This window comes from Mercenaria mercenaria, chromosome 8, assembly GCF_021730395.1.
Source record: "Mercenaria mercenaria strain notata chromosome 8, MADL_Memer_1, whole genome shotgun sequence".
Classification (NCBI taxonomy): domain Eukaryota; kingdom Metazoa; phylum Mollusca; class Bivalvia; order Venerida; family Veneridae; genus Mercenaria; species Mercenaria mercenaria.
The window spans coordinates 82,729,208-82,747,995 of NC_069368.1; the positions used below are offsets into that span (position 1 = coordinate 82,729,208).

Genomic DNA, 18,788 nt, shown 5'->3' on the forward strand with positions numbered 1-18,788 from the left:
TGGGTCCATGTAGTTGTTTACTGGGTAAAACCACTCACTGTCTTTTAGTCTACTTGATAGCTTTGTCACATGAAATAATTTTAGCCCAGAAGAGGCTTGAATCCACTGCATGAAGGGATTGTGAATCATGGCCCACAACCTTTAATTATTCTGCCATATAAGCACTCTTTGATGTAAAATTTATACATGTTTCAACAACTTTTACTACAACTACATAAAACTTGAAATGAACATGAACCAACATACTGCGATGATGCCCGTCAAGTTTTTTTTTGGATTGGTCAATTTCCCTTAGGGTTATTGCCCTTGATTTAATGAAAAATCCACGTCTGCAGCCATTTCTCAGTAATAAGCTGGTAGAATTTCATGAAACTTGAAATAAATATGAACCAACATACTTCGATAATGCCCATCGTTTGTTTGTTTTTTTAATTGGTCAATTTTCCTTAGAGTTATTGCCCTTTAATTGTTTAAAAATCCACAGATTTGTACATAACAAACCAACCAATTGGTAGAATTTCATTAAACTTCTTTCATTCTTTTCCATGAACATTTATTATAAACATGTGAAGTTATGTACCACACCTTGGTCACACCCCCTCCCCCTCCCCCCCGACCAAAAAAAATTTTTTCATTCCTTTTTTTATTTTTTTTTGCAAACCTTCCTTGAATATTTATCAACATGCAAAGTTGTACCGTTCCCCCACCTCACTCCTCCACCCAGTCATGCCCACCACCCCGATCAAGCATCCCCCCACCCCATTTTTTTTTTTTTTTTTTTTTTCTTTTTGAATTTTCCATCAATATTTATAATCAACATTAAGTAACATCCTGAACTTTTTGCCGGATATATTTTTTTTGCCATTCTTCACCACAAACCCTTTCAGCGGGGGACACCAATTCATGGAATTTGCTTGTTTTGTACAAAATCTTCTTTTTAGTGCACTAGACATTCCTTTATCTTTATGCAGATAAGTATCCTTGTGATACCAGTACATCCTAATGTAGTTCATATTTGTTTTGTTTCAGAAATTTGATGACTACATGAAGAAAGTTAGTGATGTATTGTCACAGAAGATGGCGGCAATACAACTTTTACAAGACCAGATCATTGCCTACCAACTCAGTACTGATGATGCTGGCTTTTGATCATCCACTTTGCAAACATATCTGTTTTGTTGTGTGCAGATTTTAAAAAAAAATTCGAAGCCAGATTATGGGCTTAATTGAAAACAGGTGTTGGATTTGTGATATATGTGGCATTAACTGTACTCGAGTATTTTAAGCATTCCTTTTCACCAAGGTAGAGAAAAACAAATGTGATATTTTATTATTTTAGCTTACTATGATATGCTTGTATGTCTGCATAAATTATTTGTGTAACTGGGATATATTTATGTCTTATATTGTCTTTAATGCATTGTGTTCAATATAAATAATATAATCATCATACAACATTTATTCTAATAGAGGCAAAGAATGTTTCCTATATGTTTAAGTAAATATAACCTCTCTAAAGGCAAATATCAGATTATAAAGGCAGGTATGCTAATATTCCCAGAAATCTGGTTACATATTTATTAGACAAAGCTCTTTTATCATGTTTATCTCCAGAGTAACAAGGTCAGTTCTGCACACAGATTATCTTCCCCAGTGGTGTAATGGCAGGATTTCTGTGTACTGGTTGGTCACACTCCAACTTACAGCAAACATTTTCAGACAGTTAAGATACAGTTAATACTCAAACACACGGAATTTATATATATGATTGCAATCCATAGAGGGTGATATGAAAAATGTACACCCCCAAGATATGTGGATATCAGCCTAGACATTATCCAACTTGAAGGTCTGTGTTCCTGTTTTGCAGGAAAAACTTGTTTCATATCACCCTCCCTGGAATGCAATATTTATTTTATTTATCCCCCCGCCAAAGGCAAAGGGGATATTAGAAATGCTCTCCGTCTGTGCGTGCGTCCGTCCATCCGTCCGTCCGTGCGTCTGCAACAATCTTTGTCCGGAGCATAACTCCAAAAGTACTGGAGGGATTTTCTTCAAACTTCATACACTGATAGAACACATTGGGAGGAAGTGCAGTGTGCAAAAACAATAACTGTACCTTGCATATTTTTTTAGTTATTCCCCTTTATCATACTTTCTTAAAAAAATTTGTCCGGAGCATAACCCCAAAAGTAATAGAGGGATTTTCTTCAAACTTCATACACTGATAGAACACATTGGGAGGAAGTGCAGTGTGCAAGAACAATAACTCTACCTTGCCTATTTTTTGAGTTATTGCCTTTTATCATATTTTCTTAAAACATTTTGTCCGGAGCATAACCCCAAAAGTACTGGAGGGATTTTCTTCAAACTTCATACACTGATAGAACACATTGGGAGGAAGTGCAGTGTGCAAGAACAATAACTCTACCTTGCCTAATTTTTGAGTTATTCCCCTTTATCATATTTTCTTAAAAAAATTTGTCCGGAGCATATCTTCTTCATGCATGGAGGGATTTTGATATATCTTGGCACAAATGTTTATCACCACCAGGCGGAGTGTCATGCGCAAGAACCAGGTCCCTAGGTCGAAGGTCAAGGTCACAGAGGTCAATGGATACAAAAATAAAAACCTTGTCCGGAGCATTTCTTCATGCATAGAGGGATTTTGATATAACTTGGCCCAAATGTTCACTACCACGAGACGGAGTGTCATGCGCAAGATCCAGGTCACTAGGCCTAAGGTCAAGGTCACACTTAGAGGCCAACGGTCAGATACAAGAATGACTGTCCGAAGCATTTCTTCGGCATGCATGGAGGGATTTTGATGTAACTTGGCCCAATTATACACCATCATGAGACGAAGTGTCATGCGCAGTTCCCTTCTTTAGAATTACTTCCCTTTATTGTTACTTTAAATAGCTTTTATTTTAACTTTTTCATTACTAGTTGTAGGGAAAAATCGAGACCACTTTTCTGTAATACAACAAGCGTGCTAAATCCAATTTTGAGGTGTATTTTGACCAATTTCTACCTGATAAAGATTTTTATGTGGACTTGCAATTTTCTTTTTTTTTTTTTTTTTTTTTTTTTTTTAAAGATTAACTTCCCTTAGTTGTTACTATAAATAACTTATATTATAACATTTTTATAATTGACCCTAGGGAAAAAACAAGACCACTTTTCTGTGGTACAACATAGATGTTACTCTCCAATTTTAGGTGTATTTTATTATGTATAAGGTATCTCTACTTGGTAAGGAGTTTTTTGTAGACTTTAAAATACAAAAGACTTACAATGATTACTAAACAACCACAAAATTAACATTCCATTTGCAAATACAGCAGCTAGAGTAAAGAAATTTGCTTTGACGGGCATATATTGTGACATTCTGGCACTTTTGTTCCCTGTTAGCTTTCCATTCCTTCTTTTTACAGTAGCCATATAGAAAAACATCATAGCTATACTGTTCGTGAAAATTAATAAAATTTAGCAGTAAACCACCTCACTACTGACTTATTCTTTCTTCCACATCTTAAGGATGACTACCCGTAATAGGCCTCAATTTCACCAGAAACGTACATATAACTTGATACTGTAAGCTTTGAAAATGTCAAACGATAGAAATAAGGTACATATTGACAAGTTATATAGTGACAGATGTTCTCAAAAATTTCCTTAAGATTACCTTCCTTGATAATTTTGGTTTTTCATGAGTTATCTCCCCTGAAAACTAGAAAAATATAATTTTCTCCTTTTCCCTACGGGGAATTTTAGATTTCTTTTTGATATTTGTATCAGAATCATATAATGCAGCTTTCTACCGCAAAATTTTCTCGAAACTCAAACTCAGATTTTTATAATCGAAGAAATTATATATTTCCCATAGGCATCAATGTTAACTTCAATACTGATTATATCCCCAAAAAACGATAAAATCCGAAAAATCTCTCGGTAAAATGTTTTTAATTTTGAATGTCTTTAAAGTGACCAAATTTCATTTAAATATAACCATCCAGTTACAAGATATGAAATATGGCTATTACACCATGTTATCCTTAAAACCCCTGATGCGGACCACAACTAAACGGTTCTTCAAAGCTTTCCCCAAAATTAATACTTTCAGACACTAACTTGCCAGGAACTTTAGCCTTTAATTATAATATGCCCGGCGGGGGGATTAGCCATGTGTAACATTGCTGTTGTTGTACCAATAACATATAGGGTCTAAACATGTTTCAGAAATATATGGAGTTCAATGGTTTATTGAAATAATAAACAGTAAAGCCTGCCCGCTTAGCTCAGATCTACGGATTGCGGGTCGTGAGTTCGATCCTTGGGCAAGGCGTTCTCCGTGAAGATTTAATAAAGGACATACCACCTCTGATTCATGTGGGGAAGTTGGGAGTTACTTGCGGAAAACAGGTTTGTACTGGTACAGAATCCAGGAATACTGGTTAGGTTAACTGCCCGCCGTTACATGACTGAAATACTGTTGAAAAATGGCGTTAAACCCAAAACAAACCAACAAACAAACAATAAATTAATGTAGAATATTAACACCAATAAATGTCTTGCCTGTCATTAAGCAAAGCTTTAGAAGTAAATATCAGTAAGTGCCTAGTCAGCTTGATTGTTGCTGCCAAAGTGTCATATCACCCAACAGATGATATGAAAAATAACATCAACTGTGCAGAAAACTAAAACTAAAAAACTAACTTTCTGATAAGATTACATGCATAGATCAAAACAGCCATTTTGTGCATGAGATAATTTTGTCAGTGGAGAATATGATATAATTATTTTTAAAGTTCAACCAATGGAATATTTGCATTGAGCTTTTTGTGAGGTATAATAATATACACTATGATATTGAAACAGCAAAATTGTTAAGTTTATTGAACAAATTTGTTAGTTTTGTTTATGATTGTTTGTTGTAACTTGTTGTGTATGGTAATATCTGAATTTCTGTTTAAAACAGCTTTGTTCCAGGTTAATATCAGATTTTCTAATTCATATTCTGGCCTGTTATACCATATTACAAAAATGTCATTCATTCTTCTGTGACATATTAATTAGTTAAAAGTGAATTCATGTAGAATGAAATTTTCAATATTTTAAATAACCACTCAGTGTACAAATATTTACATGTTTCCATCCATCACATTTCACTATTCAGGTTTCCGGTTTCCGTCCATCACATTCCACTATTCAGGTTTCCATCCATCACATTCCACTATTCAGGTTTCCATCCATCACATTCCACTATTCAGGTTTCCATCCATCACATTCCACTATTCAGGAATGTTGAAGCTTTATTATCAATATGTGTTTTACCATGAAATCCTAATACAAAGATGTGTTTTTCATTGAAGAACATGGTGGCATTGTCTTCTTACTGTGATAAGGCTTCTTCAAATAAAGACTACTAAAGGGTGCCTTTGACAGCATTTATTCTAGCATGTTTGTAATGGTTGTTATATCAATATTGACTAAGTGGAAGTGTATTTTTAAAAAAATGTGCACTCTTTTTAACAGGAGAGGGGGAACTTTGTTATTTGTTGATATTGTATAGTCATTTTAATCGACCTGGCGGTGCGGGGTTTCGCGATGGTCCACTGCATTATTGTGCAGGATATGTAGTATATTTGGCAGCCTGATTTCTTATTCACTGGCCATTTACTTTACACTGTAACCACTATAGCTGTACCTATTTTGCTCGTTTTTTTGTGATTACCATTATTTGCATAAGCCAGAGATTAACTCCGCCCCGCCATGTCAAATAAAACGCACTACAGTAGTTGGTTACCAGTATGAACATAAATGTACTTGTTGTGATCTTGTATATCCATGTTATGAGTACAACCTTTTTGAGGGGTTATGGCAGTAAGTTTAAAGTAGAGTGGATGGATATGTTGTTGCCATGGTGATGAAGGTTCAGATTCTGTCTCTAGCTGAAATGTTGGTTTTACAGCATTTCCAAATATATACTGGTATACCAGTATGCGAGGAAGTCGTGTTCACACATGATAACAATTTGTCAATTTATGTGTGTTTTTACATTCATATTTATTCATGGGTTTTATTTATTTTTGAGTATGGGAACAAATTTGTCTCAAGATGCATTTATACTGTATAATTTATTATGTAATGTCTAAAAAAAATTTAATTTTATTGTTGTGTTTAGAAAAATGCCATTGAATAGATATTAGTGAAATATATTTTTACAGTATATTGTGTCTCTTAGTTTTGTTTTATTATAGGGTTCGACTTTGAATAACTTTGTCATCAAGTCATTATGATAAGGTTGGCAGCAAATATAACTAGGTTTATACACGGTTAATGTTTTTAACCAGGTTTTCAAAAAAAAAAATTGGCGCGTGTTTTGTTTTAATTTGAGAATTTAAGTTTATTATGTTTATAAGCCATTCAATCTTGTTCAACTTCTAGAATTATGATAGCTGAAATTACTGAGACTAGGAGCTGTTACATCCTTGTTATATTATTGTGACAGCAGTATTGCCAGGTTGTAACATCTGCTGTAGGTCAAGGGGTAGTGAAATGAAAAAGAAAATTATGATGCTGTAACACATGTAAGGCTTGTTTTAATGACAACATTTTATTACCGGTACAAATGTTTTTTTCAGTATGTTCATACATGTGCAAAGTTAAGTAACAAAACAAACAAAAATCAGTCAAAACCAGAAATCCATTTGTGACCAAGACCTTTGAGTTAGGGGTCTTGCATTCATTACAGGCATTCATTACAGTGAATGTTTGTGCCAAGTTACTTTAAATATTCATTCAAGCATAAGTTTTAAACTGGACAAAAAATATTGAATTAAAATAAATCACTTTTATTTGAAATTACTCGAAATAAAAATAAACACACATTGCCTCCTCTATATGTTTAATAATTACCTTGCAAACAATTCTATCATAACAACAAATGTAACAAAATAAAGTGATCATAAGTTAAATAATTAATAACTTTTTATGTCAAAAATAAGTAACCTCCTCAACGGGACCGGGTACGCCTGAGGCTCCTGCCCAGCTGATGACGGTTAATGAACTTAACTGCCTTGCCAACAATTCTGAACATACTCAACAACAAAATTAAATATGACAAAAATAAAGTTATCCGTTAAGTAATTAAAACCTAATTCAATCTTAAATACGCAGTAACATTTTAAACGAGACAGGGTAGGCACAGAAGCTCCTGTCAAGTTGGTTTGAAGGTTCAATTCCATTTACATAATATTATAACAAGATGGGATAGTATTATAATAAGACGGGTTGTAACGGCCGCTCTAATTAAACTTGATAGGGTAAGCGCGAGGGCTCCGACCAAGTTGATGAAAAATTCACTCGACGGGAAGGAGACCAAGCGTGACATGCCAGTCAGTCCGAATAATCAAAAATCATACCTTAACGGAAAATATGTAACTGCAACGCAATGCAACAACTTAACTTGAACAAACTAAGGTTAAATACCAATTGCGGTTCACGTTACTTGAGAGAAGTTTGGGACTATAAACAAGCGAGGCTCCATTCAAGCTCATAGTCTTTTTACTCACGTTGTTGACGTCGAAAAACAAATCATCAAAAGAAAGATAAGCAATCTTACATTACCTAAATCCAGTTATTTACTACAGTGTTTTACTGTTTATTAATGCCTGTTACACAACCCCGAGCAATATAGGTCCTACCACACTATAAGAATCGGTCATAATACTTAACTAGGAATCGGCATCAAAACTGTGGTATTCTACTGCAATCTTACACTACATTACTAAATATTTACTGTAAAAATCTTTATTTTATTTAACGATGCCTTTTTACGCAACGCAAAGCAATCTAGGTCCTACAGTACTATAAGAGTCGGACAAAGTGACCCAAAGCAACTTCGAGTCATACGACTTTATTAAAGAATGGCATCAAACCTGTAGTATTCTATTGCAATCTAAACTAATTATTTACTGCCGAAAACTTTGTACTATTTACTGATGCCCTTTACGCAACTCAACGCAATTTGGGTCTTGCTGTACAATAAAAACCGGACCTGTTGACCCAAGGCAACTTCGAGTCACAACAGTTTATTAAACAATGGTATCAGACCTGTAATATTCCACTGCAATCTAAACTAAATACTTCCTACAGGAAACTTTGTACTACATACTGATGCCTTTTACGCAATGCAACGCAATCTGGGTCTACCGCACTATAAGACCTGGACCTAGTGACCCAAAGCAACTTCGAGTCATAACATTTTATTAAAGAATGACGTCAAATCTATAATATTCCACTGCACACTTAACTAAATACTTCCTACAGAAATTTTGTACTGTTTACTGATGCCTTTTACGCAATGCAACGCAATCTAGGTCCTACCGTATTATAAGAGCCGGACCTAGTGACCCAAAGCAACTTCGAGTCATAACATTCTATTACAGAATGGCATCAAATCTATAATATTCCACTGCCCTCTTAACTAAATTCTTCCTACAGAAAACTTTGTACTATTTACTGATGCCTTTTACGCAATGCAACGCAATCTAGGTCCTACCATACTATAAGAGCCGGACCTAGTGACCCAAAGCAACTTCGAGTCATAACACTTTATTAAGATTGGCATCAAACCCGTGACATTCCACTGCAATCTTAACTAAATATTTACTCAGCAAACTTTGCACTATTTACTGATGCCTTATACGCAATGCAACGCAATCTAGGTCCTACCGTACTATAAGAGCCGGACCTAGTGACCCAAAGCAACTTCGAGTCATAACACTTTATTATAGATTGGCATCAAACCTGTGATATTCCACTGCAATCTTAACTAAATATTTACTGCAGCAAACTTTGCACTATTTACTGATGCCTTATACGCAATGCAACGCAATCTAGGTCCTACCGTACTATAAGAGCCGGACCTAGTGACCCAAAGCAACTTCGAGTCATAACACTTTATTAAAATATGGCATCCAGCCTGTGAAATGTCACTGTAGTCTTAACTAAATATTTAGTGCAGAAAACTATGTACTAATTACTGATGCATTTATACAATGTAAAGTAATCTAGGTCCTACCTAGCTATAAAAGATATACCTAGTGACCCAAAGCAACTTCGAGTCAAAACAAATTATCAGAGAATGGCATCAAACCTTTGGTCTTCTACTGCAATCTTAACTACATACTTACTGCAAAATCTTTATACTATTTACAGATGCCTTTTTTGCAATGCAAAGCAATTTAGATCCTATTGTACTACGAGTGCTGGACCTAATGACCCAAAGCAACTTCGAGTTATAACACTTAATTAGAGAATGGCATCAAAACTGTGGTATTCTACTGCAATCATATAAATACTACATAAATAAATTGTCACTGAAAAAATCTTTATACTATTTACTGAATGCCTTTTATACAACACAAAGCAGTCAATGTCCTACCGTACTATAAGAACCGGACTGAATGATCCAAAGCAACTTCGAGTCATAACACTTTATTAGAAAACGGTATCAAAACTGTGGTATTTTACTGCAATCGTAGATAACTAAATATTTACTGCAAAGTGTTTACTATATACTGATGCCTTTCATGCAACGCCAGGCAATCTAGGTTCTACTGTACTATAAGACCCGGGCTTAGTAACCCAAAGCAACTTCGTGTCATAACACCTAAAACATTATGCTATTATGTATTGTAGTCTTAGACAAAGCAAACTACACAACAGCGATTAAACTCGTACAAGCAACGGTTTGCAAGAACGTATGTGGCAATTGCGATGCAACAAGCTAACTACATTATTGAAGCTGTCATGTCCCCTCGGGTACGAATTGGAAACGACCGACGAGAAATGATAGCTGAATGTCTAACAAAGATGCTCTAGATTAGATATAATTATAAACGCTTACTAAATGCATTTAATATAGATATCATGCAGTCTCCCCCCTGCCAACTTGAATTCTCTAGTAATATATCATGATAACGTAGAGCGACAATTAAATTATTGTGTCGTAGGCTACCATAAAAGCATAAAATAAATAATTTTATCCCTTCAAAAGCAAGTTCCATAACAAGCTTTAAAACAATATATTCGTAATGAACGTTATCTGATTGAGAATCCAGAGTATACAAACACTTGGCATTTAAACGCACATAAATAACACACATTAAAATTGATAACACATCTTATGTTACTGTTTATCTCCACACTTGCTGAATGGCATATTATCCGTGTTCCACATCTAATCATTGTCTTCAGCAGTCCAATACTTCGAGCAAATATGTGTGAAATCGTCTTTGGAAACCTTTTGATTTATTTGTACACTCATCCTCGTCAAGTAACGATCTGAAATATATGACTAGAGCAGAAAATCTGTCTCAACTCTCCTACTGAAACAGCTCAAGATAGAAAGAGGATAATATAATAATGTTTACAAAATGGACATATATGTAAATTATGTGGAACTGGTAAAGAAAATTAAATGCACTTCCTTTTGCTATGTCCTTGTTTACAGAAATTAAGAGCAAAGCATATTCCAGGAAATATTGTATCAATTTATGTCTACTCATTTATTATCCTTATAAGCAGTAGCAATAAAACTACAATAAAAATGTTGCCATGTACGCATACTATGATTTCATAGAACGTAAACGTTTGCTTTAAATATAATAATATGTACTATATACATGAAACTAAAGTATACAAGTTAATAGGTTTATATTATGAATAAGATTTGAATTTACGTCCCGTATTCCATAAATGTATACTGCTGATTGTATATACATGCATATCTTAATTTTGGGCCGGTGGCCGCTACATCAAATAAACTTCGTCATTATCATTGTCATATTGAAACTGGACGGAAACGCATTTTATAAAACAGAACATTGCAAGCGGCGCCTTTGTAATCTCATTATGGGGTGTGGCGGGTGGGCAAAATTGTCAACTTTACATGTACTCGCTCAGCCAACGTACAAAAACAGACAGAGAGCTGCACGAGAATTCTCAGCTTTTTATGCAAGTTTAACAGACTGTTTACCGATATCAAATTTAACTAGCTACAGGCTTGTATAAACTCGGGTACCAATTTATAACGATAAGAGCGAGGGCGTATTGGTTCCATAGCAACGGACGTGACATTTGATTTCTCTAAAAATAAATCAAATTATTTTAAAAGAAAAATAATTTTTATTAAAGGCACTGACCTCCAGATTTGGCTAAAAATAATCTTTCTTTCAAACTGAAGTTTGGTCATATTAAGAACATTAGAATACGAGATTTTGTTTCTAAAATATTTTTAAAATTCCAAATAAAAAAATGATGACCCTGGACAGCCGCAGCAATAAAGACATTTTCCTGTCATCGTAACCAGTAGCACTTTAGTGGAATTAATGAATTATGCTTTCAAAATGCAGATATTTATAATTGAGACAGTTCACCTGGAGTAAAGCGTTACAAACGCTTTTCAGTTTTCATCATAAAATGTAGAAACAGCAAATTCTCATGTGTTTCTCTAACATACAGTTTGTCAGTAATTCAGTTTTAAAGCCTTCTTAAAAAAAATCATTTTTTTGTTATTGAACGATCTGGAGCCCAGTCCCTTTAAGCTAGACCATTGAGCAAGATCAGTCTTGCATGTGACGTATATTTATATGTCAAATTATTTGAATATCCATCTTTCCATTTGACCTGGCTGCCCATTCTAAAATGACAAGATTTAGATAGTTAATTCATAGTAATTACATGTTTTTCTGTTTTTAGCTCTTTAGTGTCCTTTTGCGCACTCGTTTGAAAAAGTCTGAGATTTAAGGAACACAAAAGTATGCCTTTATGTTACTTTGATGAATATCCATCAAGTAATTCATCTGCTGAAGCTATTTTTTCGGCTCTACTGGTTCCTCAGTGAAGTCAAGAGAAGCATTTGAACAAAGTTGAAAACTAGGTGTGTGTCCATAGGACACAGGTGCTCCCACTTCTATCACTGTTTTCATGATTATGTGAAATATTTTTTAAGATATATGCAACACTTTATATGGGTAAAGTACATTTTAAGATACACGAGACACAAATTTTTCTTTTTTGACTAGGTAAAGGGCCATAACTCTTGCAAATGAAATAGAACTAGAATTGTGTGCATAGGATATGATTGCCCCAAGATACTGTGCCATCCTCTAAATATCAAAGATTTTAGCATATTAGACCACCTTTAAATAAAGGATGTTTGACTTCAAGTTTGAAGCAAATTGTATAATCATGGTGTGCGAGGAGCTCAACATGAAAGGTAATCCTGCAAACGGCAGTTAAAACACACTGGATCACTTACTATACCTTGTAATAGTAAAATTAATCAAATGGTAAAAGCAAAAACCCTTTACTGTCAATTTCATCTCAAGGTTCTTCTCCATAGATGCAACTTTGAACCCATTCCTTCAAAGAGTATGAGGAGTGGAACACACAATTTTCTGTACTATACCCTATATAGTGAGATAAAGGGCCATAGCACTGGTCAAAATGGTCACAGCTCATCCTTTGGTCATATTCAGATTAGGTTGTGCATCTGAGCAACACACCAAACTTTTTCATTATGGCCTATTTTGTGAAATTGAGTAAGGGCCAAAAATTCTAGTAAAAATAGCCACAGAAAAAAGCCCACTATTTATGATCATCTTCACATCAAGGTCTTTCATCTGTGAAACCTTTCAATAGAGTTTGAGATGTTAGACAAACAAGATTTTCCTTCTTTTATGGTCATCTGCAGTTTGAAGCAAATCAGGCTAATAGTGTGGGAGTTGTACACACAAGATCTAGGGACGTATGTACGGATGGACATTATCATTGTAATGGACAGCAGCAACGCTATATGCCCCGTACATAAATGTGGGTGCATAAAAAAAGACTAAGGTGCACAAATTCACATGATAATATTCCTACAGTTTTCAGGACGTAAAATATTTTTTAAGATATATGCAACAAAAACCTAAATTCTTTACAGGGGTGAGGAAATCCCAATATTTTTCACTTGTCCACAGACAAGTGAGACTTAAAAATCCACTTGTCCGCAGTAAAAAATCACTTGTCTGTATTTTCAACATTAAACCTTCATAAAACAGCCAGTAATGGTTTATTTTGGACAATGATTTACAGGTAGTCAAACAAACATAAAACAGTGTTTTACTGCAATTGTGACAAAAAATAAGCACAAAATCTCAGGCGCACACATCATATGCTGAATCATATTCCTAAGTCAAATACTTTTAGAAATACATACAACACAAACTTGTTTCCCAATTATGCATACATTTGACAATCGACTTAAGGGCCATAACTCTGGTCTGACTGACAAAAATCCGGAACAAAATCTCAGGTGCACAACTTCACATGCTGAATGATAATGTTTCATGATCCTATATCAGATACTGTTTGAGATATGTTCACCTTTTTATGCATATCTTTGACAAAGGGAAGGGCCATAACTCTGGTCTGGCTGAGTAATATCTCTAACAAAACCCCAGGTGCACAACTGCACATGCTGAGTAATATCACATAGTACATGCAACACAAACTTTGGCCCTTTTAATGCCTATTTTTGACCAAGTCAAGGGCCATAACTCTGGTCTGACTGTGAGATCCAAATTAAAACCCCTGGTGAATGCTTCCCGTGCTTAATTACAATCCTGTGAGGTTTGATGATTCTGGGTCAAACACTTTGCGATATGAACAACACAAATTCAGACAGATGGACAAAGATAACTTTTTCTTTGTTTTAGCTTTCATAACCAGAAAGTGCGGTTTTAAAGAACCGTCTGTAAATGTTGAAAAGGGTCAACCTAAGATGTTCGAGACCAAATTTTGTGAAGATCCATTCAGTGGTTCATGTCGAGAAGACATCATTCAAAGGTTTTTCCTTTTTATACGCCCGTTTGAAAAACGGGACATATTATGGGAACGCCCCTGGCGGGCGGCATCCACAGACTTTGTCCGGAGCATATCTTCTTCAGGCATGGAGGGATTTTGATGAAACTTGGCACAATTGTTCACCATCATGAGACGGAGTGTCATGCGCAAGAACCAGGTCCCTAGGTCTAAGGTCAAGGTCACAGAGATCAAAGGTCAAATTCAAGAATGACTGTCTGGACCATATCTTCTTCATGCATGGAGGGATTTTGATGAAACTTGGCACAGTTGTTCATCATCATGAGACGGAGTGTCATGCGCAAGAACCAGGTCCCTAGGTCTAAGGTCAAGGTCACACTTAGAGGTCAAAGGATACAAGAATGAAAACTTTGTCCGGAGAATTTCTTCTTCGTGCATGGAGGGATTTTGATATAACTTGGCACAAATGTTCACCACCACGATCTAGGTCCCTAGGTCTAAGGTCAAGGTCACATTTAGAGATCAAAGGTCAAATTCAAGAATTACTTTGTCTGAAGCATTTCTTCTTCATGCATGGAGAGATTTTGATGTAACTTGGCACAATTGTACACCATCATGAGACGAAGTGTCATGCGCAGGTCCCTTCTTTAGAATTACTTCCCTTTGTTGTTACTATAAATAGCTTATATTGCAACTGTTTCATTACTAGTCGTAGGGAATAAACGAGACCACTTTTCTGTAGTACAACATGCATATTACATCCAATATTGAGGTGTATTTTGACCTACTCTACAGGGTAAGGATTTTTGTGTGGACTTACACATTTTTTTTTTTTTTCAAGATTAACTTCCCTTAGTTGTTACTATAAATAACCTATACTGTAACTTTTTTATAATTGACCGTAGGAAAAAACCAAGATCACTTTTCTGTGGTACAACATAGATGTTACTTTCAAATTTTAGGTGTATTTTAAGGTATTTCTACTTGGTGAGGAGTTTTTTTGTGGACATAGAAAAACAAAAGAATTACAATAATTACTAAACAACCACAAAGTTAAGATTCCATTTGCAAACACAGCTGCTATTTGCTAATTTTCTGCGACGGGCGTATATTGTGACATTCTTGCACTCTTGTTTAGCTCTGACTTCCGACTGGTAGTTTCTGAGGACATGGTTGAGTAAAATGTTGATGCCCAGACATGAGTGATCACAACAAGAGGGCCATGATGGCCCTATATCGCTCACCTGTTATCATTGCACTTGAGGACAAGAAGGTCCTCAGAAAAAAATATCTAAGTCCAAAGGACAGGAACAACAAAGTAAGAAATTTAACCAAACAGAAAAATACACCTAAAAATTGGAGGTACCATCCATGTTGTACCACAGAAAAGTGGTCTCGGGTTTTCCCTACGGCCAATAATAAAAAAGTTACTAAAAATAAGCTATTTATAGTAACGTAAAAGGGAAGTAATCAAAAAGAAAATTATTGTAAGTGAACAAAAGAAGGATCTGCCAAATAAATCTGTTGACATAAATGAAATTTCAGATCAGTATCTGCATTAGTTACGGAGATATACCCATTTCAATTTGAAATAAAGGGAGGTAATTTGACATAAAATCAGTCCATAGTTATCTACCCTGATTGGCTCAGTCCAACTAATGACAATAATGAAATTTCAAATAAGTCCTACAAGTAATTACTGATATAAATCCATTTTGACTACAATCAGGGGAGGTAATCAGATATAAAATAACTCTGGAAACTACGACTGGATCTGATTTGTCATGGAATCCAAGATTTATTGTTGTTGAAGATATTTTGGAAGTTTGTATCAAATAAAACCATAAATGAAGTCTCTATATGGCTGCAAAAGCCAAAATAGCCAATTCTGGACCTTTAAGGGGCCATAACTCTGGAACCCATGAAGGAATCTGGCCAGTTCAAGAAAGGAACCAAGATCTTGTGGTGATACAAGTTGTAAGCAAGTTTGGTTAAAATCAAATCATAAATGAAGGTGCTATTGTGCAGACAAGGTCAAAATAGCTAATTTTGGTCCTTTCAGGGGCCATAACTCTGGAACCCATTAGGGGATCTGGCCGGTCAACAAAGGAACTGAGATCTTATGGCAACACAAGTTTTGTGCAAGTTTGATTAAATTTAAATCATAAATGAAGCTGCTATTGTGCAGAAAAGGTCAAAATAGCTAATTCTGGCCCTTTCAGGGGCCATAATTCTGGAACCCATAGTGGAATCTAGCCAGTTCAAGAAAGGAATCAAGATCTTATAGCGATACAAGTTGTGTGCAAGTTTGGTTAAAATAAAATTATAAATGAAGCTGCTATTGTTCAGACATGGTCAAAATAGCTAATTCTGGCCCTTTCAGGGGCCATAACTCTGGAACCCATAATGGAATCTGGCCAGTTCAAGAAAGGAAACAAGATCTAATGGTGATACAAGTTGTGTGCCAGTTTGGTAAAAATCAAATCATAAATAAAGCTGCTATTGTGCAGACAAGGTCAAAATAGCTGATTTTGGCCCTTTCAGGGGCCATAACTCTGGAACCCATAATGGGATCTGGCCAGTTCAAGAAAGGAACTGAGATCTTATGGTGATACAAGTTGTGTGCAAGTTTGGTTAAAATAAAATCATAAATGAAACCACTATCGTGCAGACAAGAAATTGTTTACGCACGCATGGACGGACGCACAGACTGACGACAGATGACGGACGAAGGGTGATCACAAAAGCTCACCATGTCACTATGTGACAGGTGAGCTAAAAACACCTGAGCACAATAGTTACCGGTAGGTGAGCCAGAAGTGTTGCAGTGACATTGTATCAACATAACAACTTCATATGAGATTTTTAGTTTATTTTAAATAAAACTTTCAACAAATGTGATTTCCGCATTAAAATATATAATACCAATCATGCCAAATTGTTTTATCAAAGGAAAGTGTAATTATATTTCATGTTTACAATTTCCTGATTTTGTATTTTAAATAAAAACTGATTACCCTACTGAATGTAATAATTATGTAATCGAAAACAAATTAAAAGCACCTGTCAGCATGATGGTTATATCCTATGTGAAGATACAGAAATACACAACAAGGTAAATAAGTAACAAGGGCAACACCTCTCTTGCAACCAAGAAATAACTGGATTCAAATTATTCAATCATAATCTATAACTGATCACAATGATAACTCAACAATGTCATTTCAAGTTCAAACATTATTAGTCTGAGACATTTTCCTTGAAATTAAAAGTGGACCAGATATTACCATATTCCATACACATGACAATTGTATTTTTTTTTTTCTTTAATCAGTAATGTAGCTCATACAAGCATCAATTTTGAACTTCGACAACAGTTGGCAAACTTTAAGCCAAAATTGCACAAAGTATAGATATTGTCGAATGCTATCATGGGTCTGTATCCTTAAACAGACTCTGCTCAGTTACTTTTGTTTGGACTGATGTATTCTGTCAACTGACTTTCTGACCCCAAAATTAGGGGTTTCTACTTAATGAAGTCTGACAGCTGGAAGTTAGTGTTCTTAATTACTTCATTAGAGAGAACAGTACATTCTCATGGTCACTGTGACATTTGACCTCTGACATTAAAACAAAGGTCATCTAATGACAACAGCCATTATTCTACAACATTTGACCACGGTATGCCCAAGCATTCTCCAGTTATTTATCTGAAACCAAATAGGCAGCTGGCAGACAACCAGACAACCAATTAACAATATACTCCTGCAACCCCCTCTCTTCTTGAAGGGGGCCATAAAGATAAATATTAACAAAATTGTTTCTCCTAAACAGTAAACATTATTTATTGAAACAAATATCATAGTAACTTTTAGAACAATTTTTATAATAATTTCTAGATGTCTTTTCATATTGTTTACACGATGATATTGATAAACAAACCCACAAAATAGCTGCTATAAGGAAAACCCTGCTGCCTCTCTTCCTCATGTATCATCGTAATTATTGCAACCAGAAGAATTAAAGGTACACAATATAACATTCCTGCAGTACAGATTATTTCTTTTACATTTTAATGCATCAGAACAGACATCTTTATGTTTTGTGGTAACTGATCACTTATGTTTCATATTCTTTTGTGGTCAAATGTAAATCTGCGACAGTGAAAAGTATACAAGTTGAAATTTATCAAAATTCTGTGGCAAACTTATAATGCTGGAATTTACAGTAGAAGATACCCAAACGGACTGGGTTTTTGTTGATGAGTTCAACACTTGATTTAAAACTCTCCGTAGACTAGCACCATTTCAGTTCTTTAAAAGGTTTAATTAACAGTAGCAACAGTCATTTAAAAGGAAATCACAGGAAAAAACATGTTAGTAATCAAAACAATGTAGCAGTGAGAGTGTAACAGTCTGACACAAGAGGAAAACTATTTGTATATATATATATATATATATATACATTTCTGAATCACTGGTCTGTTATTGAGTTTGAACATTGATAAAACTGGTAAGGCGTAAAAAAAAATTGTTTGTTTCCGGTATCCCGACCTACCCTAAATTTTTGGCCTGACCCTAAATGTTTTTATGGCCTTGGAGAATATTTTTTTCAACTTTTTAACAAAAAGTTGCAAAACTTCACTTTTTATGCTTTGAACATGGTCAGTGATGTTAGAAATCAACTTAGTGTTGCTCTACAGGCATAACCCCCTTATTTGTATTCATTTTCTGACATAAAAGTAATTTCCAAAAAGTCTCACTTAATAAAAAAAAATCCAAAACAAAACATTTTTCCGACCTACCTACCCTAATTTTTCTGAGCATGTTACGGGAAACAAAGAATTTTTTTTTAGGCCTAACAGAAAAATAAATATATATAGTATTATGTGTAACACTGACAAAGTT

General features: G+C 35.0%; 1 protein-coding gene and 1 long non-coding RNA gene across 4 annotated transcripts in view; both read left to right on the top strand.

Moving 5' to 3' along the window:
• Positions 1-3,533, top strand: part of LOC123565972 (kinesin-related protein 3-like) — a 43,762-nt gene extending 40,229 nt beyond the window's left edge. For all 3 annotated transcript variants that reach the window (XM_053550293.1, XM_053550295.1, XM_053550294.1), the window contains one exon: positions 1,030-3,533. In XM_053550293.1, the coding sequence (XP_053406268.1) occupies positions 1,030-1,149 (120 nt within the window). In that variant the 3' untranslated portion in view covers positions 1,150-3,533. The remainder of the gene's footprint in view (positions 1-1,029) is intronic.
• Positions 3,534-4,059: 526 nt separating this feature from the next.
• Positions 4,060-6,234, top strand: LOC128559124 (uncharacterized). Its single transcript, XR_008372205.1, has 2 exons — positions 4,060-5,179; positions 5,216-6,234. It is a non-coding gene; the product is annotated as an uncharacterized LOC128559124 (long non-coding RNA).
• The last annotated feature ends 12,554 nt before the right edge of the window (positions 6,235-18,788 follow it).